At 39.0% G+C, this 25456-nt stretch overlaps 5 protein-coding genes across 9 annotated transcripts; 4 read left to right on the top strand and 1 right to left on the bottom strand.

Annotated features, from left to right (window-relative positions):
* The first annotated feature begins 116 nt into the window (after nt 1-116).
* Nucleotides 117-3788, top strand: tmem59 (transmembrane protein 59). 4 transcript variants are annotated; one of them, XM_073491572.1, is made up of 8 exons: nt 117-364; nt 604-709; nt 932-1032; nt 1124-1276; nt 1412-1484; nt 2505-2622; nt 2761-2878; nt 3045-3788. In XM_073491572.1, the coding sequence occupies exons 1-8, from the start codon at nt 209-211 to the stop codon at nt 3195-3197; spliced, it is 978 nt and encodes a 325-aa protein (XP_073347673.1). In that variant the 5' UTR covers nt 117-208; the 3' UTR covers nt 3198-3788. The 4 variants fall into 4 exon arrangements, with proteins under 4 accessions (XP_073347673.1, XP_073347671.1, XP_073347674.1 ...); XM_073491570.1 differs by having other exon boundaries at nt 132-364; nt 1124-1288; XM_073491573.1 differs by having other exon boundaries at nt 161-364; nt 932-1026; nt 3045-3295.
* A 1823-nt stretch (nt 3789-5611) lies between these two features.
* lrrc42 (leucine rich repeat containing 42) lies at nt 5612-7868 on the bottom strand. Of its 2 annotated transcripts, none has more exons than XM_073491207.1 (7): nt 7188-7868; nt 6965-7096; nt 6757-6878; nt 6542-6627; nt 6353-6466; nt 6140-6224; nt 5612-6050 (listed from the first exon to the last, which is right to left on the bottom strand). In XM_073491207.1, the coding sequence occupies exons 1-7, from the start codon at nt 7574-7576 to the stop codon at nt 5767-5769; spliced, it is 1212 nt and encodes a 403-aa protein (XP_073347308.1). In that variant the 5' UTR covers nt 7577-7868; the 3' UTR covers nt 5612-5766. The 2 variants fall into 2 exon arrangements, with proteins under 2 accessions (XP_073347308.1, XP_073347309.1); XM_073491208.1 differs by having other exon boundaries at nt 6757-6875.
* Nucleotides 7869-8110: 242 nt separating this feature from the next.
* On the top strand, nt 8111-12935 carry yipf1 (Yip1 domain family, member 1). The gene is made up of 10 exons (XM_073491899.1): nt 8111-8195; nt 8482-8612; nt 8792-8949; nt 9076-9156; nt 9258-9345; nt 9524-9640; nt 9755-9921; nt 11032-11214; nt 11935-12042; nt 12324-12935. Exons 2-9 carry the CDS (start codon nt 8579-8581, stop codon nt 12019-12021), a joined length of 915 nt encoding a protein of 304 aa, XP_073348000.1. The 5' UTR covers nt 8111-8195; nt 8482-8578; the 3' UTR covers nt 12022-12042; nt 12324-12935.
* A 1752-nt stretch (nt 12936-14687) lies between these two features.
* LOC141017036 (uncharacterized) lies at nt 14688-15446 on the top strand. Its single transcript, XM_073491656.1, has one exon. It carries the CDS (start codon nt 14688-14690, stop codon nt 15444-15446), a length of 759 nt encoding a protein of 252 aa, XP_073347757.1.
* Nucleotides 15447-15840: 394 nt separating this feature from the next.
* Nucleotides 15841-24787, top strand: ndc1 (NDC1 transmembrane nucleoporin). The gene is made up of 18 exons (XM_073492135.1): nt 15841-16002; nt 16948-17068; nt 17153-17254; nt 17902-18076; nt 18155-18287; nt 18575-18683; nt 18857-18908; nt 19045-19177; nt 19689-19781; nt 19888-19969; nt 20120-20281; nt 20369-20629; nt 21111-21223; nt 22018-22068; nt 22588-22651; nt 22747-22847; nt 23622-23782; nt 23880-24787. Exons 1-18 carry the CDS (start codon nt 15964-15966, stop codon nt 23941-23943), a joined length of 2016 nt encoding a protein of 671 aa, XP_073348236.1. The 5' UTR covers nt 15841-15963; the 3' UTR covers nt 23944-24787.
* Nucleotides 24788-25456: the final 669 nt, after the last annotated feature.

Below are 25456 nucleotides of genomic sequence, written 5' to 3'. Positions count from 1 at the left end.
ATCGTTTGAATACTTACAGAATTTGTACATGGATTTATGTTAACAGAGCCTGTCTAAAGAATGGAGGAATTTACGAGCATCACTTAAACACAGCAAAACATTAAAATAACAGTCTCGCGTGGTGCAGAGTTCCCGCGAGACAACAACCCGTTTTAGTAGGAAGAAGAAGAAGAAGAGTGTGTTGTTTGTTTAGGTTTTCGCAGGCAAAATGGGGACTTTTACCTCCTCTGTCTGTGTTTTTGGACTGCTCGTCCTGCTTGCGTGCACGTCTGCATCTTCAGATGTGTTCGACAGCGTTCTGGGAAACACAGCATCCTGTCATAAATCTTGTGAAATGACATACAGTTTGCACACATATCCGCGGGTGAGTACTCCTCGATGAGAAAGTAATGTCTGATAGCACGAGCTAGCTAACCTAACGTTTGGCGAGTTAGCGAAGCAAAGGAAGACCTCTAACGTTACACTTCACTTCACCTTCTGTTTAATTTAATGTTTTTTTGCGATGGAGAGCCTATACATTGTGTAAAAGTTAAATGTGCGTCATTGTTTACGGATGTTGTTGTTTGTCGAGACATTCAACTGGTCCTTCGGGTTGTGTTGTAGGAGCAGGAACTGTACGCCTGTCAGAGAGGCTGCCGTCTGTTCTCCATTTGTCAGTTTGTTCGGGACAGCGAAGACCTGAATCAGACCAAATCCGAGTGTGAATCGAGTAAGTCACACACTGAGTGTTTGTCTTATGTAATTCTCCTCTTCACAGTGTCTTGGCCTCTGTGATAGCGCTTGTTATCTGTGTAATCGCCCCCAGTAAAGCTTTAAACCATTGTTCATGCACACAACCTGCCATATGATATCGCAGCCACATTCCATAATAATTAAACTAGCATTAAACACTAATTTGTCCCGTGTTTAATCGTCATCCAAACTCCCGCAGCCTGTCGTGAAGCCTACACCCAGTCTGATGAGCAGTATGCATGCAACCTGGGCTGTCAGAACCAGCTTCCATTTGCCGAGCAAAGGCATGAGCAGGTACAAGTATGTAAAAATCACTCAGTGGTCTGTATGGATATACACCTATCTCAGTGATGAAGAACAGTGTATTCATTTTTGCTTCTGTTTCTTTCAGCTGGAGGCCATGATGCCCAAGATTCACATGCTTTACCCTCTAACTCTGGTCAGAGGGCTTTGGGAGGATGTAATGAATCAGGCCCACAGCTTCATCACCTCCACATGGACGTTCTACCTCGAGGCTGATGATGGCAAAGTTGTCATTTTCCAGGTTGAGGAAAAAGTAGATGATTCATTCTAATACTCTGTAGAAAAAAACAATAACACATTTCATCCTGTTACTGTGTGCAGATGTAAAGGTTTAATTAACACTCTTAAATATCCAATTTTATCTTCTGTTTCACAGACTGAACCACAAGTCAAGTTTTTCTCCCAGTTCCAACTGGAAAAAGAAGATAACGAGGAGCCACAGAAGAGCTGTAAGCCCTCTACTCAGTTTTATTAACGTCCACTTAAAGGATAACATTAGTGATATTTTCTATTTTTTCCCAACCTGATTTGGTGCATTCTTCTGTGCAGTAGACCTCCATTTTTGGCCCAATCGCTATGTAAATGAGATACATAGTTGCTCCGAGTGACATGTTTCTTCATGGGCACTGTGGGTTATTTTCAGTTAATCCCACATACACCATCCTGCTGCCATAACTACTCACTAGCGCACCTAATATGTATTTATCCACAGCTAAAAATAGTCCACACCAAATGCATAATTTAACCTCATGTGAGGAAGGTTAGCTAAAAACTACACAGCCCATCTGTTTTAGTAAATGACTGATACTTTTTAAGTCAAAGTATACATTTATGACCAGTTTTACTGGTTTACATCTACAGAGGGAGCTGATGGCCTTGAGGGCTCATGACCGGGTTAAATTAGAAAAGAAGTGGTTCATCTGACATCAAAAGCTTTTGTAGTGTTTTTTTCCGAACAGCTATGCTGAAAGCCGTCCGTCAAAGAGATGCAGTATTGTTTAAATACTGGGCTAGCGGTGTACATACACGTCTCTCCTTGAAGACATTTATAGTGTTGCACTTGTTCACATGAAAAGTGATGGAAATAGTAGTGTATAGAATGAAAACTGAGAGCCAGAGAGAGAGAAGTTAAAACCCTGACTACTTTCTCACCAACTTACTGTAGGTCTGACCAATCATGGCATGAAGTGAGTCTGAATGTGAGGTTTTAAGGTTTTTGGAAAACAGTGAAAAGTATTAAGAGACAAACTGACAGATTTGGTTTTTGTCGTTTTCATGGAATTTGTTGACAAGAAACAATTAGAAAGATGCCAGCCTTGTCCTTTTTAAAATCAGTATTTCTTTAAAAAATGCTTATATCGAGGCAATATTTCAGGCTATAACACGATACATAATTGTTGCTGTACAATGAGGGAAATAAACAGATTTGATGTGTGTGCATGTCAAGTAATTTTTGTTTTCCCTTTAAGTCCCCGGGTTGCCAGTTTACAAAGAATACCATCGCACTTTAATCCAGGAGAGGGACAGAGACATGACGGGGGACCGCAGCTACGATGATGAATACAACCTCTTCAGCTGTCTTTCAAGGTTGGTTAGCACAAATTTATCTATACTGTCAAGGAAATTAAACTATTCAAATTGCGTAGTAAAGCATGACATTAACAGCACCAAGGATGTATTTGCAGAGGAGCCACAGAGGCTTACTCTTTGTACTTTCCTCTACAGGAACCCTTGGTTACCAGGGTGGATCCTAACCACAACTCTGATCCTGTCTGTGCTGGTCCTGATCTGGATCTGCTGTGCCACTGTGGCAACTGCTGTAGACCAGTATGTCCCTGCTGAGGTATGTGATGTCCTGTCTCTTTTTTTTTTGTTTTTTAATAGAGATTCCTGTCACTTTGGTTAACATATAAGCTCAATGTACACCATATGTTTCCAGACTTTCTGCTAACCTAACTGGCTGCTGGATTTAGTTTTCATATTTACAACATTAGTTTTCTTTTTTTCAGAAACTGAGCATCTATGGTGACAAGGAGTTCATACAGGAGCAGAAACTGACCCCATATCCAGCATCCTCCCTGCTGATCATCACCTCCAAAGGGCCAGAGGAGGAGGCCGGGCCGCTCCCCTCCAAAGTGAACCTGGGCCAGTCCGACATCTAGAAGCCAAAGCTGTAGCAGAGAAGGGATGTCCTCCTTTATGAATAACCTTTAGTTGATTTTTAGCCTCTGGCACGAGACCTGTGCTTCTTGTGGTCTAAACAGGAGTAACTACTTGCAGAACATTTTGTATTACTGATATGTCTCGTCTCCCTTTTTTGAAGCTTTTAAAATTGAAGTGATGAAAAGGATTATTTTCTGTATATTAGTACATTGAGGCATTATAGTAGAGTGATATGAGTACAGGTAAAATAGGTTTGGGAATTTTTCTTAAATTTTTGATGTGTGCATTAGGTGTCTGTTGGTGTGCTTATTTTGTTGAATAATGTTCAGATGAACTATTTGTGACTTGAAGTGATGCAGGTTTTACCCCATACCCTCAACTTTTGGTAAATTGACTATGCTAATATTGCTCCCCGTTTGTTTTCATGTTTCTACTGCAGTGATTTCCACATATTGAATTTTACAATAAAACTTTACGCTCTTAATCTTAATTAATAGCGATGGTACATACAGTAGGCCTTTCCTGCTTTACTGTTGTCTGTTCTCTTTAAAGGTGAATCAGAATTAAACACAATGGAGTAAAGTGCTTGACATGGGTGTGACTTTTTTGAGTCATTATTTACTGTAGATAACCTGTGGTCTATCAGTTAACATTGATTTTTTTTTTTTTAACACATACGTAGCATAGAAAAAAGTAAGGACTAAAACAATCAGTGCAATCATTTTCAAGAAAACAAATGCCTTCACTTATTGGATGTGTTTTGAACATTAGTATGTGCAGGTATGTTGAGGTCAAACTTCACTACAGGATGTTCCTTGTTGTTTTGAGTACACCACTGTAAAAGTCTTAGTCATCTAGTGTTTTTTTCTGCTCTCGGCATCAAATTGTTTATGTAAGACTGCAGAGAGTAGCACTAGTTTACTGTGTGATGACAGACCGACTGCTTTATCACTCTAATCTCTGTAATGAGGAAGCAGACTGAGGGCTTGTGGGGGCAGTAATGCACCATAACACAATTTATTTTCCAGTGGAATTGGAATTGAAAGGTCTGATCTTGGGATCTAAAAATCCTCAGCTACCTTTATAGTACATTAGTTTGTTATAATGTGCTCCTTTTTCACTTGTCCTAACTTGCTATTATCATGGCTTCTTATTATTTTGGTGTAAATATCCCCAGAACTAGCTCTTTGTCAGCTGAATTAACCTGCCACGGGGGCCCAAGGGGGAAAAAAAATGACCTTCTGTATTTACCCCTTTTTCTCCCCAGTTTTTTGTCCTATATGAAGTGTTCACCTTTTCTGTGTTGGACTTGGTATACCACCTAACCTCCAGGTTTGCTGTGTGGTAATTTGATTTTAAAGGGGAACTGCACTGATTTTAGACATCAAAGTCTGTTTACAAGTCTTGGAGAGTATTATTGCATGTGCGAAAAAAGTTGTTTAAAGCCTTTTGTGGATCTAGAGGGAGCTGTGTAAATGTAATGAAAGGCCTCAAGCGATGTCTCTTGGGAGAAATTGGTTGAAGCTGAAGTCAGTAAGTTTGAAAAAGAACAATCTTGAGATATGGAGTAAGAAAGAAGTGAGCTTACCATACCTCCACAGCCCACTCCACATCTCTGCTTAAGGCTACGGTCACACATGCAAACCAGCACTGGCTAGTGATCGCCTCCCGTTCACTTATATTCTATGCATGCAAGAGGGCAAATTTCACATCTGGTGGTGAAGAAAATTTGCATCTTGCAAACTTTTATGAGCTTTACCACAGCCAATAGCATACACGTTTGCGAGGTTGACCCCTCAAACATTGCACTGCAAACCAACAAACTCAGTTCTATGTGCCTCACATCCTGCACTAGCGATAGTCTTCGCCTACATTGGTGTATGTATGACCGTACCATAATACACCTGAATCTCAAACCTAAATTTAGGTGGTCAAATTGCAGTGGTACTGGTAAAGTAGGCACCAGGTTTTGACAAGGAAGAGAAATGTGTGGAATTAAAAAATACAATTCTGGATCAATTTTGATGCTTTTTTAAACTATGCAATGTTATTTGAGTGCAATACAAATTTGTGCAGAACTCTTCCACACAGTAATTAAGACATTTGAACACAAACCTTGTGCAGGTACCTTTCAAAACAAGGCCGAAAGGTTAATTAATAGGGCAACCAGTTTAACTGCTGACACTGAACATCAGTGCTGCATATTCCCTAAAAAAATGTTCAATTGTAGCACAATTGTAATGTAGCATTTGGGGCCTCAGGACAGTTGTCTACTTTGCCCAGTTGGTAATCAAGTATTGATGCAATCTGCCCGCAAATCTGCTATATTTGGTTCTGATGGGCTCTTGTCTGAAAATCATCTCGTTTGTGTCTCCAAACAGAAAACTGACAAGCAAGGAAGTGGACAGAACACTGCAAAATACTCATCTTTATTTATAAAAAAATATATAAACAACCCAACCTATAGCCAAACAAAGGTGTTTACAGTTCACCGGTGTGAGTTGTCTTGGAAAACATTCTTATTCATTGTTCATTCTATTCTCAGCTCCTTGGAATGCTACGAATACCTCAGTAGCTGTTCAACAAGTCAATGTCCTCAGCAGAAAGGGCTGATGAGGACACACGTTTTGTAGGAGGGCTTTGACGTGGACTGTCAGACCTTTCTGACTGACGCTGCCTTTTTTTGATATTGTTCGCTTGATGGTTTGTTGTGGCGGGAGTCTGTTTCTCCGGTATGTGGCCGTTTGCTGCAGGTCTGTAGAAATGCAGTCTTTCTTTCTTGGCCTCTTCCTCACTCTCACATACCAAGGGTGCCGCATTCAGGACTTCTCTGACAAACTTCTGCCTTCCAACTAGAGACAAAAAAAACTTTCAAAACTATCTTAGCTGTGTGACAACATAAGGACTAATACAATGTGAATGTGATGCAAAATGTACTTACAAAAGCGAAGTGCTGATGTTCTGGATTCATCCATTTTCTTCTGTTTGGGCACTTGTGAGCCATTTGTTTCCCACTGGTTTACAACCTGAAATGAGACAAAGCATTTGTTTATGTGAAGTTAAACCGCACCACATCTGCAGCATTTGGCCTATGATTTAAGAATTGTGCACTAAAGAAACATATGTTTACTTCCATCACTCTGAAAATATTTACCTGCTCTGCCCAACCTTCTGTTTTACATCTCGAATGATCAAACGTGTCCAGTGCTTTCTCCGAATAAATGAGCCCCAACAGGTCCCATATGGTTGTCTTCAATCTTGTGCCAAGCTGGGGGTATAAATTACATTTAGATGGCAGCATTACAATAAGCTACAGCCAAGTAATCAACAATTACTGTTGTACCTTCAAATCGGTTCCAGATGCATCAAGTTTTTCAAGTTTGGGGAGGCATGTGAGGTATCTGAGAGCCCTCTCTGAGATAGGGTTATCTAGTAACAAATAGAACAATTAATAACATCTTAATGATGGATGTCACCTTAAAAATGTTCTTAATTTGAAGGTGGTGGTTTTTGCGCTGCTACTACAAGATGAAAACAGATAGTATTTTGGTTACTCACAGGAAACGTCCAGAAACTGAAGACAGTCCAGTCCCTTCCTCATCATCCGGATAGGTGCAGTCAATCTTTGTAGGCCGACGTCTGACAGACTGTTACCACCAATGGAGAGCTGAATCAGGCTGCTAAAGAAGCAAGGCAAAAGTGTGAGTAAGATCGTCTCTTAATTTCTCTACATTTTGTCTTTTGAACTGATAAAATCCGGTATGACCTTGCCAATGAGCTGGATGTTAGGTGCAGGAATATCTCATGCTCATCACCCAGTCTGCAGCCAAACAGATCCAGAGACTTCAAACTGTGAAATGTTTTTATTTCATCCATCCTCTCGTGCAGTAGTGGAAACCTGCAGAAACGAAAGAGTCCAAGAGAAGTTGCTGTTTCTTGCAAAGACAACTGGGAGGCTGGAGATACAGTATGTTGCCAATATAACTCACCTATTTCTCAGACAGAGGGATCCAAGCACCATCTCCCCATATGCATCACTGAACAACTGCAGGGCTTTTGGAGAAATATTTGTGTTTAGAAATACACGGTTCTCCTCTGCTGCTGCAAAAAGTCTGTCTCCTATTTGCTCAGGGAAGCCCACCAGAGAGTCCACATGGTGAATGTTGTCAGCCACAAATAACAAAGTGATGTCAAAGAGAGATTTTGTGGTGTATCTCAGACTTCCTTCTGCATTGTAGGTGAATATAAAGTGCTCTTTTCTCAGCACAAAGGGATTTGTCCTTCTGCATGATGACACTATCTTTGGCTGTGCCAGGACTATGTCACTGACACGACGAAGGTTGCCTCTTTCTCGGACATAAATGATACTATTATCCATCCTAATGTCACACCTTTCCTTTACCTGAGAAGGACACAACTCTTAATCTCTTACGTTTGGTAAGCTAGCCGGCTAAACACCTGAAGCATTACAAAAACTCAAGATAGCTTGCTAGTTAGCTTATCTATGGCCCTCACTTGAGTTAAAACCAAGGCTAAAATGATCCCCAAGTCTTAAGCAGGACTCTTTTATTACCTGTTATCGTTTCTCATCCTATTCTGCCAAGTTATTTACCACTTTTTCGCCGCTTTTTTGCCAGTATTTAGAGTTCCTTGTTGTAGCCTACAGTGCATGTTATCGTTGAGAGGTCTTCGCTCGCTAACTAACTTCAAAATAAAAGCCCAGGAGAAACAGGAACAGGGTTAAAGATCCCAACAAACAAAATAGGCAAGCAATAATAGTAAAAATTCCACTTTGATAAACTTCTGAAAACACGACGTGTGATTCTATATATTACGATGACATATATGTTATTTTTTTTAAAAGTTCAACCCTTACTTTGAAACTTCCCTGTAACAGGAAGAAGTCTTGTTTACAAGGCAGGTTTTTCCTGTTCCACGCAGCACAACGCTAGCTCAGAGAAGTGAAATGATTTCTATCAGTTTTGGAAGATAATTTGGTGAGCATTCATTGTTTGAAAAAGACCATGGATTTGTTTTTTTTAAAAATCAATCGAGACTCTTGCTATTTTTTGTCCGTCATTGCGTTACGTGAGACATTCAATGTATGTTAATTACTTGTTGAAGAGCTGTCAAGTAAAGGCTTGGCTAGCTTAACTTAAGCTAACTTGTAACGTTGTTTCCTCTTTTTGCTGTATTGCGCGTAGTTTGCAACGTTTTAGCACGTCACACGGTAACGAATCTTTAGGCTCTGATGCTAAAAAGTTATGTTTCTTTCCTTCACAGCTTCATAAGATTAAGTTGGTGCCTTAGTGCAACATAAACTTGCCGATAAGTTCCTTAGAGACGAATCTTACAAACGTCACTAAGTGAATTCAGGGCAATGGCGTCGGCAAATGATCCATTTCAATTTCAAGGTGAGTGTTTGCCACAGTTTTGTAGTGATTGTGAAAATGAATTTGCTTTATTGATGAGTCTCTACGACTTCTGTAAACACACATCTCTCAGAAGTCTCCCTGTGCTGCACAGTGATGCCCTGGTAGCAGCCATTCATACTTCACTAATGTCTTTCCATTCATCCATGCCATGAAAATAGAGTTTGAAGAAGCTGCCAGTCTGTTGGAAGCAAACAGAGATGCGACCACCATCACCATTGACGATGAGGATAACAAACCAGAAAAGCAAAGAATAGCTGCTGGGTTCACGCCTGATGATGACGACGAGGACAGACTTGCCAGTGATGACAAGGCAGAGGTCTGAACAACAAAAACACTTACACGAGAATCTGTTGATTTTCACGACACATTAAATGTTGTTGCATTAAATAATCATTTGATACATTTTGTTTTTCTCCATTTTTGTTTTTTCTCCCCCTTGAAGCTTCTCTCCGGGCAAAAGAAAAGTGTCCCTTTCTGGACTTTTGAGTACTACCAACAGTTTTTCGACATCGAGACCCATCACGTAATATATTTATCACTTCATTTGATATATTTGCTTGAAACGACGTGAGAATTTGTCATGCAATATGGACGTAGGTTTTTTTTTTTTTACATTTCTTTCAGGTGAAGGAAAGAATCATTGGATCAGTGGTGCCGTGGCCCAGAAAGAACTTCATTCATGTCTACCTTAGAAGAAATCCTGATCTTTATGGTTAACATTCAAACATTATATATTCATGTCCTAATTAGAGGTTGTCAGACCATTTTTTGGTAAATGGGAGACAACTGAATTGAAGGCTGAAATTTGTAATATTTGTAATGAATGTTGTTTTTAGAAACCAAACGTATTTACAAACTTAAATTCTAATGTTTGATATTTGTGCTTTCAGGACCATTCTGGATTTGTACGACTCTTGTGTTTGCCATTGCCATCAGTGGAAACATATCCACCTTTCTGGGGAAATTAGGCCAACCAGACTATAAGTATACCCCAGAGTTTGGAAAAGGTATGTGCTGTTATTCTGTTGTGTTATTATGGTTTACTTGTTCAGGTTGAATATAAGAGAAAACTGTTTTTTTCTCAAAACGCTCTTATTTTTTTAATTTACTGTGTTTTCTAGTGACCATAGCTGCGACAGCGATCTTCAGCTACGCTTGGTTGGTGCCCCTTGCCCTCTGGGGTTTCCTGCTGTGGAGAAACAACAAGGCTATGAACTTAGTGACATACTCCTTTATGGAGATCATCTGTGTGTACGGATATTCCCTCGCAATTTACATTCCAGCAGTGGTAAGAGCTGACATTTGTTTTTAAATTTCAGAATAACAGGTGTAAGCATTTATAACATTGCAGTCGTATAAGGGCATATATTAATTACCACACCGGTGTTACATGTACAGTACACATATATATTTCTTGTAGTTAGCAAATCCCATGAAAAGGCCAAAGCATCTTTGTCCATCTCTCATTATTTTTCAAATCCTTCTCCCTTTTCATCTGTGGCCCTCACCCCCAAGCCCACTGGTACCTTCTGACTTACATTTTAAAAAATGGGTAACAAATTAATACTCTCATTTTTTTAAATAAAGGCTCAGAATTTCCTGCAACCGTTTGGCACTGTAGCTTTTAGCCAACATTATTCATACATTGCATTTCTTGAGAAATATTTTCAGCTGTGGATTAATTAATTTGTTGCACTAATGAATGTTTATGGCAGCAGAATGATGTGTGTGGAATCGACTTAAAAAAGCTACAGTGGGTATATTAATTATTAATGCAGAAGCTCTATGGGGCAGATGAATAAGATTCTGTACACAGTTTGTACTTCTCCATAACATCAATCATTTTTGGATTTGGTCTTTTCATAGGATTTGTCGACAACAAGAAAAATATAGAATATCACCTGGCTTTTGTTTAACATTTTGATAACATTCACCTGTATGAAATATACTGTGCGAGACTTTGGTATTAAACAGTTTAGATGAGCAGCTACTCTGATCCAGTTAGAGTGGCTTGTCAGCATATACTTTGCAAAAAATAAATAGATAAACGAACCAAGTTTATCAACCAAGTGTGACAGCATAAACAGGAGCCATTATCTCCGCTCAGAAACCACAGGACGGCATTGTTAAATTTTGAACGCAGCATCTGGTGAATTTTTCAATATACCATTTAAATTGATTTTAGAACATTGTTTGCAATGGCTGCGTATAAAACAAATTACTGTTTCACCTTTCATCACAATATAATGTGTCCGCTACACATTACACATCCTGACAGTTGATGAATACTTATTTTCCCCTCTATTATGAATACATTTAGGGCATTGATTGTTTCTTATAATAGCTGTCATAAAACGAGACGCACAGTATATACAGAGCTGTTGTTTTTCCACGTTAGTTCCTATGGATTCTCCCATACGAATGGCTGAGGTGGTGCTCCATCATGGTGGCTCTCTGTCTCTCTGGCTCAGTTCTGGTGATGACTTTCTGGCCTGCAGTCAGGGATGACCACCCCAAAGTTATCATAGCAACCATGTCAGCCATTGTTGTGCTCAACGCTCTGCTCGCTGTTGGTTGTAAGGTAAGTGTCCTCACTATAGTTATGATTTGGCATGTACATACTTTTGTCTGTAGGATTAGTTACAAAGTTGAGAGATATGGAAAAATAAATCTGTTTGCTGAAATAAGATACAACATTCATTGTCCTGCTTTGGCAAACTACATCTGCACTAATCCAGTTAATTCAAGCTACCTGTCCATCTTGGTGTAGATAACAACAATGATTGACTCACTTCTATTTGTCCTCAATGATCTCAGTAGCATGGCCGAGCCTTGACCCAACTTGTCTTTGTCAATCACAGACTGTACAGTACACTACACAGACATTTCTGCGTGTCTCTCCCTGTGTGTTTCTGGGAAATGACTATACCTGATAGTGTCAAGTTAACCCCCCCCCCCCTGGGTGGACTCATTGGAAACTGTGACCGCATTTGCTAACTGGTGTGAGAACGGGCTATTAGTGCACTTCTTAAGGTGAATACGGTCAGGTCCACAGAGGTATCATATGTCTGGTCACATTCATGTAATTAGTCTACAAAGTAAGCCCGTGTCTGAAGACTGACCAAGATGAATGGGTTGCAGGAATACAGTATTCTCTCCTGTAATGTCGAACATTTGCTGCACACTTACTCACAGACACACCGGCTTCAGCTCTTGATTGATTAGTAGTTTCTCTTTATACTGTTATTGCTTCTTTGTTGTGATGTTTTACACTATTTTTCTTATTTGTTTGACTTTTCAGGTCTATTTCTTTAGCAAACCAGAAAAATTACTACCAGTTGAACATGCAGCTCCAACAACACATTCTGCGGCTACACATTCAACATGAAAGCCTTTCATTGTTCTGAAGGTAAACAATAGTGACACAGAAGCTCTTCATATCATGATCCTACTGTTCAAATGCACAAATAACTTGATACATGTAAGTCATATTCCTCCACTTTGTACTTCCTCATGGCATGGCATTCACTTGTATCAACAATGATGACCTCCTACTTCAGTAGCCTATTTTAGGGGCTTTTGCTCCAGCTTTCTTTTTTTTTTACTTACAAGAGCAGAACATCTGACACCGGACTTCCTTTTACATGATTTCTCCTTCCCAAAGCAAGTGTTATTCTTTTTAAATTGCAGGTTCTCCTGTTGCCTTATTAGAGAGAGTCGGGTTGCTGTGTTGATGAAGTCATGGGTCATCTGGATTTCACCTGCACTTGGACCCAGCAGTGTGTACACTTGTTTAGACTGCGTGACCTCTGAAAATGAACACTGGTACCAAGTATGTTATTTCTAATGGGATGAGTTCTTAACTTCCTTAAAGATAAATGGGGTTTGGTGGTACACAGTACATAAGATCTCTCTTAGTATGGTAGTTTTCAGTTGTATAGTTCATCTGTTGAAATATTTAGATAACTGATCTGTGCAGGTATGTTGGTGGCATCAAAGACATTTTGTATATGCATTTTTTTAATATTCCGTTAATGGGAACTGGCTAGGATACTTTGTGTAAATGTTTTTTTGTATAAACAGCACAATGATTATAAGTGTTGGTAAGATATTCAAGGGTTGGGCATATTATGTACAAATAGATTTATTGTACATTCCTCTAACTGATATAACCATAAGTGCTCTCAACTAATGCCAAAGACCAGTTCTAAATGTCCAAGGGACTTCTAACTTGTGTAACTATTTTTTAATCAATCTGTTTTTATTGTGGAAAACTGCATTGATAAAATGTAAAATATTAAATGTCTGTTCTCAGTGAGTTTTTTTCATAGGAAAAAAAAACATGGTCTTTGTGGGACTTACCTTGATGAATGAAACCATCATTGTTATGACAATGATCAATTTACAGTCAACTCGGAGCCTATTTTCAGTCACTAATAAACTCAATGAACAGATTGTTTGAATACTGTCTTTACCCAACTTAAAGAACTAGTTTAACATTTTGTGAAATACCCCTTTTTTCTTTTTTTCTGCTTTCTTGCTACAAGTTAGGATCAATGCCTCTTTCATGTCTTAAATATGATTCTAAAATCCACCGACCAGCAGCTCTTAACTCACACTCACTAATTAACATGTTATATCTTGTTTGTTTAATCTGCACAAAAACTGAAGTGTAAAAATGGGTGTTATATGCCCCCCCACTGTTTCTAGGCTAGGTGCTGTGACTTCTTCTCAAGTCTTGATTTTGCCAGATAACCTGTCAAGTTCATATCGATCAAACATTAATTTACACCTTGTTAATAAGTGTTTTTCGAAGGCGCTGGTGGACAGATTTTATTGCCTTTCAACAGAGCAAGGCTAGCTGTTTCCACCTGTATCCACTCTTCATGCTAAGCTAACTGGCTGCTAGCGATAACTTTACATTAAATTGACAAATATGAAAGTGGTATCGACCTTCTCATGTAACTCTCAGCAAGAAAGCGAATAAGCCTATTATTACAAAATGAAAATGATTCCTTTTAATAATATCAAAGTTGTTTTGTCCACATTTTTTCATTTGAAATATAAAACGTGGAAGACCTTATCTGAACACCAACTGATATTCAGATCATATTATATTTGATCAAATATTCATACACCTTATCTGATCACTTCATTGTTCATTTGGTTTCAGAATAATGACAACCTGGATTCAATGTTTTACATTGGTAAAAACTTCTTCAAAATACTTGCATCCTACAAGTGTTTAAAATGTCAGAAGACTTTTTGTTTCTTTCAGTAAGCCTTATTTTTTTTTAGTTAGGACAACCTTAAATCACCCCAGCCCCTGCACGTGTCAGCAACATGACTCTTCCAGCAGCTGCTGACAGTATTAAAAGGCTCTCAGTACATTTCAACAGTTGGACATTTTAAATATTTAAGGGAGAGATCGAAACTAATAGGTAAACTTCAACATTTCAAAGAGAGCGACTAACTTTAAAAGTGGCCATTTGGCTGCTGCTGCTCTTTTTCCAACTCATCCATCTAAACTGTCGTGTGGTCGAGCAAACAGATAGAATCTACGGTGTCACTATTTGGATGCACAGATCACCTGCAGTGGAAAATGTTACTTATATATGTGCAGCCTGTTTCTACAGGCACGCAGTGTGTGGTCAGCACCTCACACACAATGCGCCTCTGTTGAGTCTTTGTTTAATATTTCCATTGATTAGCACTATGGCAAAGTTTTTAGATTAATTAACAAAATAGGGGGAAAAAATTGTGTCACTTGAAACGGTGTCAAAGGGATGGTGGCGCCCTAATTAATGGTCATTCTAGCCCCAGCTTTGAGTTACACAGGAGCTGCCTGTCAAACAGATAACCCTCTTAGAGGACTGTCACCTGCCTCAGTCTCAGGCATGCATGTAGGCGCTCGTGCTTGTGATGTGGATTTACCAACACAATGCTCAAGGACTATTTGAAAAGCTTGTGAGTAATAACATTTTTTTTTTTTAAAAGAAAATGCCTTTCTAATACTTACTTTATTATAAAGTGATTTGGAAACCTTGCCATAGGATGGCAACCTCAAATGGTAAAGGTGAAAAAGTGTCCAAATTTGAGACATTGAAACTTTTGGAGAAATGCAGGAAGGAAAGAGATGATGCAATGCACAGAGAGAGTATTCTCAGAGAGAAACTCAGACAGTACGAGTCAAGGATGCGTTCAACTGAGGCTCTGAAGCAGAAACTGAAAGGCTTGACTATGGACAATAAGGAGCTGAGGAAACAAGTGAAGGCTCTTCGTACTGAGATTGGACTTGAGTGCAGCCCCAAGTTCAATGGAAAGACCACGAAGGACATCATCAATGACTTTCATGAGAAGGAGCGTGAGTGCAGTTCCCTGGTGGAAAAGGCTGGGAAACTGAGTCTGACCATTGATGATTTGACATCAGAGTTGGCAAATACTGTCACATCCAAAACACTTCTAGAGGATCAAGTGCAATCATTGCAGCAAAATCTCAAGGATATGACAAACAATCAACGCCGGCTGCTGAAGCTGTGGGAGGACAAGAAGTCCCAGAGAGAGCAGCTCGCCCTCCCCGCTATTGGCCAGAAACCTGCACAGAAACCATTCGTCCATAAAGCGATTCAAACTGAGATGTCCATCAGTTCTTCCCAGAAGCTCCCGCTCAATGCCTTTGAGACAAAACCATTCTCTCGGGATCATGAGAAGAAGACAGTTTTGGATAAACACAGTTTTCCAAATTATGGAAATGGCTATCATCATGATAAGAAAGCTTACTTGCATGATGAAACCAAAGGAATTCAGAACTGACTTGACTAACACTGCATGTAGAGAGTAAAGCAGAGATGTACAATAATCAAACCAATGTTTAATATATCTGTAAATACACAAATGAGAAAAAATATATTACATTTAAACAATGAATAGCTGATTCATGGCTTGTCTTGGTGCCTATTGTAATTAAAAAATGTGACAATGCAGATATTTGATTATTTATTCGAACTGTAATCTAACTTTATATATCTGTTCAAATTAGGACACGTTTTAAAAATCATTGTTTGTGAACTTATTATTTATAACCATGCTTGCATTGGCCAGACAATCCGTATTAATACTTGTTTTATTGTTGAAAAGGCTTCCTAAACTAAAATTGTGTAGCTGCGACTCTGGCAGCAGGCAGCAACACGGACAACTTTTAATCGGGGTCCTTCAGAGGTCCTTTGAATGCATGTGGCGCGATATGGGAAACTCAGTGGAAAAATAGTTTGACAGCAGGAGAGCCAAAGAGATTATTATCGGTGTGTGGCTCTCCATCCATCCCAAGAACATGTTTTCTACAGAACAAAGTTGTTGGTTTGTTCGCAAGGTGAGTCTCTAAACTTAATTCTTCATTCATAATGAAATAAATGTATCGCGAGTGCTAGCGTGCTAACTTGTCTGTTTATGCTAGTTGGCTAACTTAAGCGTAGCTAAGGTTTGTTTCAGTTTTTGTTGAACGACACAACAATATAAAAACGTAACAGAACAAAAAAGGAAAGTACAATTATGCTAAAAAAATAGCGATGTATGAATATATTTGGTTACAATACAGAAGAAAGTGAAAAATAAAGGTTATCAAGTTCAATAGCTGTTTACAAAATGACTGCTAGCTATATAAAGTTAGACAAAAGATCGTTGAAATATATCCTGACATATCAGCATAGAGTTGTCAAGGTTTTCTGTTAATATGCGATAGTTTTTAATTAATTAAATTGGGCAGAAAGTCATTTAAAAAATAATCGTAATCGACTTGTTTACGTAAAATATGATTCATCCATAAGAATGATCAAATTATTAACATCAAGCAGCTAAATAGGCAATTTTTTAAAAAAAGAGACTGTCTCAAGATGTTTAAGTAACCAAAACTGGGTGTCTTTCGAAAATGTGCTGTGTATATACACACTAAAAGTATATATACTCAGTGATTTATACTGCAGAGGAACAGAGAAAACGATGACCCGTGGCTGCAAACAATTATTTTAATTATGACTCAATCTGACAATTGTTTTCTTGATAAGCAGAATGATCGTCTAGTTTATACATTTCCAGAAAATGTATACACTACTCAAAATTAGTTAGGGATATTGGTTCATATACACATACACATACACATGGACATGGATATGCACTAAAAGTCAAATGAAATGTGTCGTATTATTTTTGGGGATCAAAAATATTCTGTGAAATCTGAGCACTTTTGAATGTCATAGTCTAAACAGCTTCTGTAATCAGTGTGTTTTCCTTTTGTATATAACAATGACTGACTGTTCAGGTGATTTGCTGGAGAGCTGCGGCCAGTATTGCCTGGGCTGTTCTGTTGTTGGGACCCATCACAGCAGCTCTTGTGATCCTCGGCAGGTTCAGTCTCTTCCACCCCATTCAGACGATATCAGGTCAGTCATCTCGTTCATTTTGAGATTTGACTCATCGCCACCTGAAATTGTATGAATCTTACTCTAGACTGTTTTTACATGCAGAATGCCTGTCCCTCTTAACGAGTGCAAGTGCCGTCTTCTCATTAATCCTGCTGTGTGGAGTAATCCTCATGGTTGGGTTCCTGAACCTGGAGTATTATACAGGTGAGTGGCAGGACACTGGTTGTTACTGTTTACTCACATCTGGCTTTGTCTTGAAGGATGTTTGGTGATTGACAGGGTCTTCCAATTACTGGTTAAGTGGGCTTTCAGATTAGCAGAGCAAAGATACATTGTACCAGCACATCATTTCAGGGTTTATATACACTAAACAAATCAAACTGATATCTGAATTCAATAGAAGTGTAGCTAATAAAAAAGGAATGAAGTCTGCATATGTTGCAAATGTCTTTAACAAGTCATGACACACCCAAGTAATGTTTAAAAATACGCCACTTATGTCATCCATGAATAAAAGTAAAATGTATAATTATATGAACCAGAATAAAAGGAACTCTATGTATTTGTATAAGTGTAATTAGGAAACCTTTTGATATTTTAAGTATCTTATCTGACTAAAATAATTGATTGCCTGAGTGACATTGATTTCAGTTTTAATTAATCATTTCGGAACCGCTTTCCACACAGTAAAATGTTACCCACTCAATCAGTTTGTACATTGCTTTAATTGCACTCCTTGTCACTGTTGAGTCAAGTTTACCCGCAGTGTTGGGAACAGTGTCTAGTTATCAAAATAAGTACACATGTTAGTCATTGGTTGTAACTCTGTTGTTTGTTCTGTTTCTGTTCAGTCATACCAACTATTGCGTGCTCTAAAATCGCCCTGTTGGGTCAGCTACTCCACCCTCGTCAGCTTGTCAACTCCGTGGTCCACTGTATCATGGGAATAGTCGTGGCTTGGTGTTGCGCCATCACCATCGGGGGCAGATATGAAACACTTGGCTACAGTTGCCCACAGAGTGATGGGTAAGTAGCTACTGCATACAACTGTTGAGCTGTACATGCTTCAAAAGTAGTCTAATTGGCTGAGTTTGTTTCCAACAGTGACAGTTCATCTCAGATGTGTCTTAATGAGTATCACCTCATCCTTCTGCTGGCTGGAGCCTTTGTTGGATTCTCTTACAGTCTGCTCGGTGTGATCCATAACATGAACTATGTCTCTTTCCACACTGTTCAGGTATGTGATGATGCAAAAACTGAATATTTTTAAAACATACCTTTGCCTGAATGTCTTAGTGTAAAATCTAAAGAGTGTTTTTTGTAGTCATTTAGTGTCGGCCTCTGTTTATACATAAATCTGTTTTACACTTCGGCCAATCAACATGCAGGTTTCTTAAGCCCTGATACATCCAGCTACACAGTCTGACCCAAACTTTACAAAAACACAGTAACTGGCACACTCCTTTTAAATAGCAGTTCATCATCAGCTTTGATGTTCATTTATTTATTGTTATTCTTCCCCAGCAATACAAATATCTTCGCTTTAAGGGAGCTCTACCTTTGGTGGTGAAGTGCAGCGCCACTCAAGCACTTTACTCTGTCAGGAACTACATTGTTGTGTATTTCTTTTTGGGTAAGTGAACTCTGTTTACAAATGAAACGTAACACAGAGCTCCTCTACCTCCATAGATATGCTTTTATTTATTCAATTTTTGTATCTGAGCTCTGAGATCTATATTTTCCCCTTGTCTTTTTATGCAAAGTTATTGGAAGGTACAAAATATTTCTTTTCTTTTTTGTTCACAGGATACATTCCAAAAGCTTGGTTTTGTAAAACACTGAACCTTTACCTAAACAGGTCAGTAAAGATTGTGTGTTTATATACGATTAAACAAATGGTCTTGTTTTATTGTTTTGCCCCACCGCAGAGTGGTACTTCCTGGCATGATACATTGAACTGAATTAATGTATTTGTGTTTGTTCTCCACCTGCAGCTCTGTCCATCCTCTTGACAGCATAGCTGGACTGCTGGACCTCTCCCTGCTCTACCACCTGTGGATCAGTGCCAGCTTCCTCCTCTTCACGTGGCACATCACACTGGTGCTCTTTAGGATCTTTGTCACTGAGGTATGTATCAATAAAAGACAAAATGTATACTATTCCTTATATTGCAAAACTAAAGCTTTTATAGTGCTATAGGAAGGGAATTTCTGCATTTATTTTTTCCCTTCCTTCTGTTTCACTTATCTTGTTGTAAATTCTGGTTTTCTATTCGATCAGCATTGTTGTACCTGACTTGAGCACATCCTCAGGCTACAGATTACCATGTAACCAAAGATCAAAGTGCCAGCTGATGAAATTTCATGGGCTCAGCCAAGTTCTGGTAATCAAAACTGATTCCAATCTGTGGCTGTAGTCGAGTATTGTGTTGCAAAGACTTTATTTTGTTCCTAACAGTTTAGAGACACTAGGGGGCAATGTTGTCATTGCTTTGAATGTTCAAGAAGAGCACCAGATGTAACTGTTATTATTCATGGGGAATGTCTCAGAATTAATCTCAAGCGAACAGTCAAAGTAATTTTTCAGGGTCTTGACTTTAAGGTAATATGTTGTCTAATGTCTTTCCTTGTATCTGCAGCTGTACAGTTTTCCTGTGCAGTCATCTTTTACCGAGGATGCCCACCAGTGTCTTGCTAAAGTTCTTACTGAGAAGCAGCCAATGATATTGAAGGTAGCTAAAACACATAATTAGAATCTTTTTAAGTTCAAGTTCTCTCTTTCTGAGCTTACCGATCATCACATGTGGGTGTTGAAACTTGTCTTTTCCCAAATTGTAGTTCCTAGCTCTGCAGGACTTGGCTCTGCTGTCTCAACACTCCCCATCAAGACGCTGTGAGGTCTTCAGTCTGAGTCAGCCAGGTCTGTTAGGTTGTCTACATAGACGGGATGTCCTTGCTAGAACAGTTGTTGACTTTTCATGTTTAAAATAAATCTTGACACGGTTCAGATATTTAGAGTGTATGTATGTAGCTTACAAACAAATGCAAAATGTACATTTGACCTTCCCAGGTGGCCATCCTCATAACTGGAATGCCATCAGTAAGGAGTGTCTGTCTATGCTGACTGATCTGACCCAGAGACTTGTAGCCTATCATGACACTGTTGCAACCAATGGCAGGGCCAAATCATTGTCTACTGGGAGTGAAAGGAAGACTTCATCTGAGACATCAGGTATGTTACTATAAAACACAAATACACTGAATTTTTTTATGACCAGTCCTCTTTATCCTCTCTTACCGACTCTTTTCTTCTTAAAAGTAACCTCAGGTACAGAAGATCTGATGAGCCCGAGGCCCAATTTACTGATGAAAACTCCAGCTTCGGTCTTTGCACGCTCTGTTGTTGGCACCCCACGGAGCCCTCTGACAGCACCATTCACTCCTGACCTGGACAGCCCTTTTGCTTCTCCAGCCCTGCGGCGTCTTACTGCTCCTGTGGAACAATGCTCGCCGTGGTTCGGCACAGTGCAGAGCCCACACGTCATGAGGAGAGGCCCAAAACTCTGGTCAACCTCCACAGGTGAGAGGAGGCCAATGGAAGACACCTGGTCAATCAATTCATACAGATACTTAAAGGTCCAATTTGAGCAAAATAGAGCTGACAAACATGATTAGCAGCCAGCGCTTGTGCAGACTTGGTGCCTCAAGACTATTTTCAATACACAATGTTAAATACTGTGTGTACACGGTAATGGGGAGCATGACATCCCCTTTAATGATGCCAAGAGGTTTTTGGCTTCTTGTGTTGTTTCTTTTTGATTTTCTTTAGACCTCTGAAACTAATGTTAATAACTTAAGTCATTGTATATGCTGTATGTATTTTCACCTTAAATTACTAAGCTAATCAGCTACATTCAGCTGTTATAGATGTTTTAGAACTTCTGGCATGGCATGATGTTAACATGTTAATGGGTCAGGTGTCATGCCATTAGTAGCAGATAGGTGAAAGATAGATATCTGTGAATCCAGCTTTGTAATTTGTGATCTGGCCTCTGTCTCAGATTCACAGGTCAATGGCAGTCCTCAATCATCCCCTGCCTCAGTTCCCAGTCCCAAGCAGGAACCATCCAAACCAAGTCTCCTCGCTCAGTTCCTCCAAAACAGAAAAGAACAGGTACTTCTGTCTTGTTACATTATCGATATTAGTAGGGCTGAACCAAATGTCATTTATTTACATACAAAGCTTCTCTTGAGGTTTTAATTTGACCCTAATAAAAATTTAAACATATCAGAAAATCTCATTTGAATAGAGTGATAAATCAGATTAAATGCAGATACATAATATGATTATTTTTATCTTTTTCTTCTTACTACTTAAGTAATTTACTGTTGTAATATTACACAATTGTGTGCCTCCTTTATCGTGTGGCAAGCAGGAGAGCAAACAGTTGAGCAGTGAAAATACTTTTTTGATTGGTTTAAAACCAATAAATATGAACTGAAGCAGAACATTTTATTAGATAAAATAATGTTTTGAATTTTAGAAATATGAAAATATGAAATCAATACTTTTTCGATAAAAGATTATTTTTACTACTTTCCTTATTAACAGCTTAAGTGCGCCAGTCACTTCTGTGTTGGCACCAGAGAGTGCTTCAGAGATGAAACCAGAGAAGTGCCTATAAAATTGCAATGCAAATTCATAATGACTGTTCCTCCATTTCTAATTAAAATTAAAAGATATACTACAAATGGACTTAATCAATGGCAAGAACTGTGACTCGGTAAAATTAAGTTAATTTATCTACTTTAAAAAATAAAGGTCACATCCTCCGCTCTCAGATGCTCTGTTGTGGTGATCTTAGCCAAGGGTTAAGTGTGAAAAAGCCAATATTTATTGAACTGTGTAACATTTTTCATGTGAAGTTTTGGAGGCAAAATAAATTGACACTTAACTGTCCCATTCAGGTTAAAAATTTCTTGGCAAAGCGGGTGCTGATAATGTATTTGTTTAACAAGGTAAGGACGTGTGGCATGTGCATGCTGTCTTCTTTAGGCTTCTGAACACTGTTGGGCTCCCTGCATGCTCTAAACTAACAGTAGATTTCCACTTTGGGTTTGACCAAATCCAGCAACCTTCCCCTGCAGCTATCACTAATTCAGACATTAGTAATGTAGCTCTTTTCCACCCATCTAGCTGTTAGAATGAGCCTTGCTAATTACTTTAAAAGCTTGAGGTAAGGAGTTGTGTAACACACGTGTCTTGCAAGTCTCTTGGTTATTAAAACTTTATTTGTTCTAATCAGTTTTTGGGTAATTATGTCATTCGCCTCACAGTATTTCCTTGTAGAAACTTGTTTGGTTAGTCTGCTTTGCTCTGTGAGGTTTATGTAGCTTCCTTTGATCTTGCATGCATGTTGTAGCGTAGCCTCACTAAAATGTGTCCGTCTAACCGCCAACCGAAATCATTAGTCTATTGTAAATGTGCATCTGTCTGTTCACTAGAGAACTCGTACTAGTTAACATCATCTCTTTCAGCTTCCAGAAGCCTCCAGTCAAGCTCTGTTTGCAGACAGCCAGGCTCACATCTGGGCTTTAGAAGGTACGAAGAGATGGTGGACTTAATGTTTATTTGATATGCATGGCACCTGTTGATTTAATATCTATGTGACTATGTCTTCTAATATCCCCCTTCAGGGCTGTCTTACCTTGTTCAAGCCTCCTTCTCAGAAGACCAGTTTGGGGTTGTACAGACAACACTACCCAGCATTCTCGGTTGCATGCTGGTCTTACAAGAGGTTAGTTGTCGTGGTTTACTGCAGCTGCCCTGAGAGCACATATTGGCGCAGCTACAATTTAAAAAAAAAAAAAAACAAAACAAAAAAAAAAAACTGCCTGTTATCAGATGTCATAGCCCAGCTGTCTTGTACTAAGTGTGTGTGAATTTTCTTTGCACACCACTCTGTGGTTAAATACAAACCCTGCACTGAACTTTGTACCTTGTAAAGAAACAGCAATCGAACAGTACTTTGCTTGCAAAGACTTGAGAGAGTTAAAAGGAAGTCAGTCTAAAAAAAACCTCAAAAATCAAAACTCATTTCCTTCACCTACTTGGCCTTTATACGTATGTGGTGAGTAGCCATGTAGAAAGTCCAGTGTTGTAGCGTTTATCAACTTAACATTTCTCATTGTATTGATCAGCAAGCTCCTTCTGACAAGGAGCACATTCATCACGATTCAGTTATTGCCAATATTTACCCTTTCACAACTTATTCATTTTATCACCACTGTACATAAGTCTATCGCAGTATTATGTTTTGGTCGATTCTGTTTCACATATATTTTACTCCTATATTTTAACTTATGTTGGTGTTGTTTTTTTTTTACTTGCTTGATTTTCTCTTCATATAATTTGTGCTTCCAGCATTGTTGGAGGGAGCCTGAGAACAAGAATTTCATTGCCAACAATTGCCTCACTGTCACTGTTGTGCATATGGAACAAAATGATTATGTTTTTGTTTTGCATTGTGTGTCCACTGACACCTCTTACGTTGTGTCCTCCTTGTCTTCAGGCAGTAGATCGACACTTCAAGCTGCCCCATGCCTCCAGTAAACCAGTCAGGTCGACGGGCAGCATGGGAGACTCCACTCACAAAACACTGCGCTTTGCTCTCAGGGCCACTCTCAAGACTGCCATCTACAGGATAACAACCACGTTTGGAGATCATTTAAAGTAAGGCTGGACATTTAAAATGGAATTTCTTCAAATGCTAAAAAAAAAATACGCCAAGTATACTAATTTTTCCATGTATGTATTTTCTAATCCTCAGTGCCATTCAGATGTCTGCAGAGCACAGAAAAAGATTGCAGCAGTTTCTGGAGTACAAGGAATAACCCACTGACACTTTGCCTTCAGATTCTTATCAGTGTGATTTTTGTGTGTGCGCACATTAGCATAAATGAGGCAACAAGAGAAAGCCCATGATAGTGCCTCTTTTAATATTTATGTCTGTACGATGTCATGCTGGATTGTATTTGATAGGCTGGATTACATCTCCTCCATGCCCAAGCACAGCTGTTGTGACAGGCTGGACTGTCACTGCCTGCGGTTTGGAGATTTAAACTGGCTTACTGTATAAATAAGCAACTCATTCCAAAATCTGTTTGTTTCATTTATATTACAAGGAAAAAAATCAAATCAAGTAATCATATTTGACTTTTCTTAATTGGAATGAGTTGTAAAGGGCTCTTCGTGCTGCATTTGTACTCGATCGTTCTGGTTTTCATATTTCATCTGCTGTCCTGTATTATTTTTGGTGTGATGAATGAGAGAGATGGCACGATATGTCTGAGTAGTGAGAAAGAAGCTGTGTATATTTGTTTTGAAATCTCTTCAGTTTCACTTTGTGGTGTCAGAAAGTGTGCGGATGTATTTTCGTGGCTCATGTCTTGTTCTAAACACCAGCCAGGAGAACTAGTTTACAGCTGTGCACATCAGTTCAGGTTCTCTAACTAAGAAAATACACCATGATGAGATTTATAGATCAGACACCTCTGTTTGTACAGGTTAACTTTTGTTTTTTGTCAGTTTTGTTTGTGTGAAACGAGGTTGTCAGATCCAGGATGGATACATTGTGTGACTGATAACAAGTGTGGGCAATTATGGTTTCACTGCCAACATATATGGAGTTTAAATTCCCATTCCCAAGATCTGTTGAATAAAAACATTATGTAGCGATCATTTGTCAAGTTTTTGTCATTAATCAGCAGAGATGAGCACTTTTTTCCAGAGCAGACCTTGTAGAAACAGCACAAGTGCCACTAATGACTTTGACAATCACTCTGTTTTACTCGAGCAGTGACAATGAGCAGGCATGCACAATAACAGGACCCTGAAACTGAAGGAGCTAAACCAATTATCTATACTGACATGTCTTGAAATGTTTTCTTTTAGTTTTCTATGCATGAAAGAAGACTTTCTAAAGATGGAATAATTGTAAAGCAAGCATTTGTCCTTTTTATAAGAATTATTCACAAGGTATCACTACTGTTTTTGGGGAAAGTAATGTGTATGTACTGTATTTCAAAGTCTTAGAAAATAATCTGTTTCTCAGTGATTTTGGTTTGGGCTTAGAGTATTATTGTTAATAGAAAGAGCCTGACTGCACAAAGGGCTCTACAACACTTTTCACATTCACACACTGATGGCAGAGGCTGCTATGCAAGGTGCCAACCTGCTCATTGCAAGTAATTTGGGGTTCAATATCTTAGTCAAGGATACTTTGACATGCACCCTGGGGAACTGAACCAGTGACCTTCCAACTAATGAACAGCCCACTCTATCTCCTGAGCCACAGCAGCCCACATAAGACCTTTGCAACACAGGGATGGTCTCACAAAAGATGCT

This window comes from Pagrus major, chromosome 21, assembly GCF_040436345.1.
Source record: "Pagrus major chromosome 21, Pma_NU_1.0".
NCBI lineage: Eukaryota > Metazoa > Chordata > Actinopteri > Spariformes > Sparidae > Pagrus > Pagrus major.
Note: the sequence above shows the minus strand (reverse complement) of the source record. Positions and strands in the feature narration are given on the sequence as shown.

Coding starts and splice junctions, on each gene's coding strand:
- yipf1 (XM_073491899.1), top strand. CDS start 8,579: ATGGCGTCGGCAAATGATCCATTTCAATTTCAAG. Junction 9,346..9,523: donor AAGAAATCCTGATCTTTATG/GTTAACATTCAA, acceptor TTGTGCTTTCAG/GACCATTCTGGATTTGTACG. Junction 11,215..11,934: donor TGCTCGCTGTTGGTTGTAAG/GTAAGTGTCCTC, acceptor TTGACTTTTCAG/GTCTATTTCTTTAGCAAACC.
- tmem59 (XM_073491570.1), top strand. CDS start 209: ATGGGGACTTTTACCTCCTCTGTCTGTGTTTTTGGACTGCTCGTCCTG. Junction 1,289..1,411: donor TTTTCCAGGTTGAGGAAAAA/GTAGATGATTCA, acceptor TCTGTTTCACAG/ACTGAACCACAAGTCAAGTT. Junction 2,879..3,044: donor ACCAGTATGTCCCTGCTGAG/GTATGTGATGTC, acceptor TCTTTTTTTCAG/AAACTGAGCATCTATGGTGA.
- LOC141017036 (XM_073491656.1), top strand. CDS start 14,688: ATGGCAACCTCAAATGGTAAAGGTGAAAAAGTGTCCAAATTTGAGACA.
- ndc1 (XM_073492135.1), top strand. CDS start 15,964: ATGTTTTCTACAGAACAAAGTTGTTGGTTTGTTCGCAAG. Junction 16,003..16,947: donor GTTGTTGGTTTGTTCGCAAG/GTGAGTCTCTAA, acceptor CTGACTGTTCAG/GTGATTTGCTGGAGAGCTGC. Junction 20,630..21,110: donor ACTCTGGTCAACCTCCACAG/GTGAGAGGAGGC, acceptor CCTCTGTCTCAG/ATTCACAGGTCAATGGCAGT.
- lrrc42 (XM_073491207.1), bottom strand. CDS start 7,576: ATGGATAATAGTATCATTTATGTCCGAGAAAGAGGCAACCTTCGTCGT. Junction 6,628..6,756: donor TCAGTTTCTGGACGTTTCCT/GTGAGTAACCAA, acceptor ATTTGTTACTAG/ATAACCCTATCTCAGAGAGG. Junction 6,467..6,541: donor CATCTGGAACCGATTTGAAG/GTACAACAGTAA, acceptor TTATACCCCCAG/CTTGGCACAAGATTGAAGAC.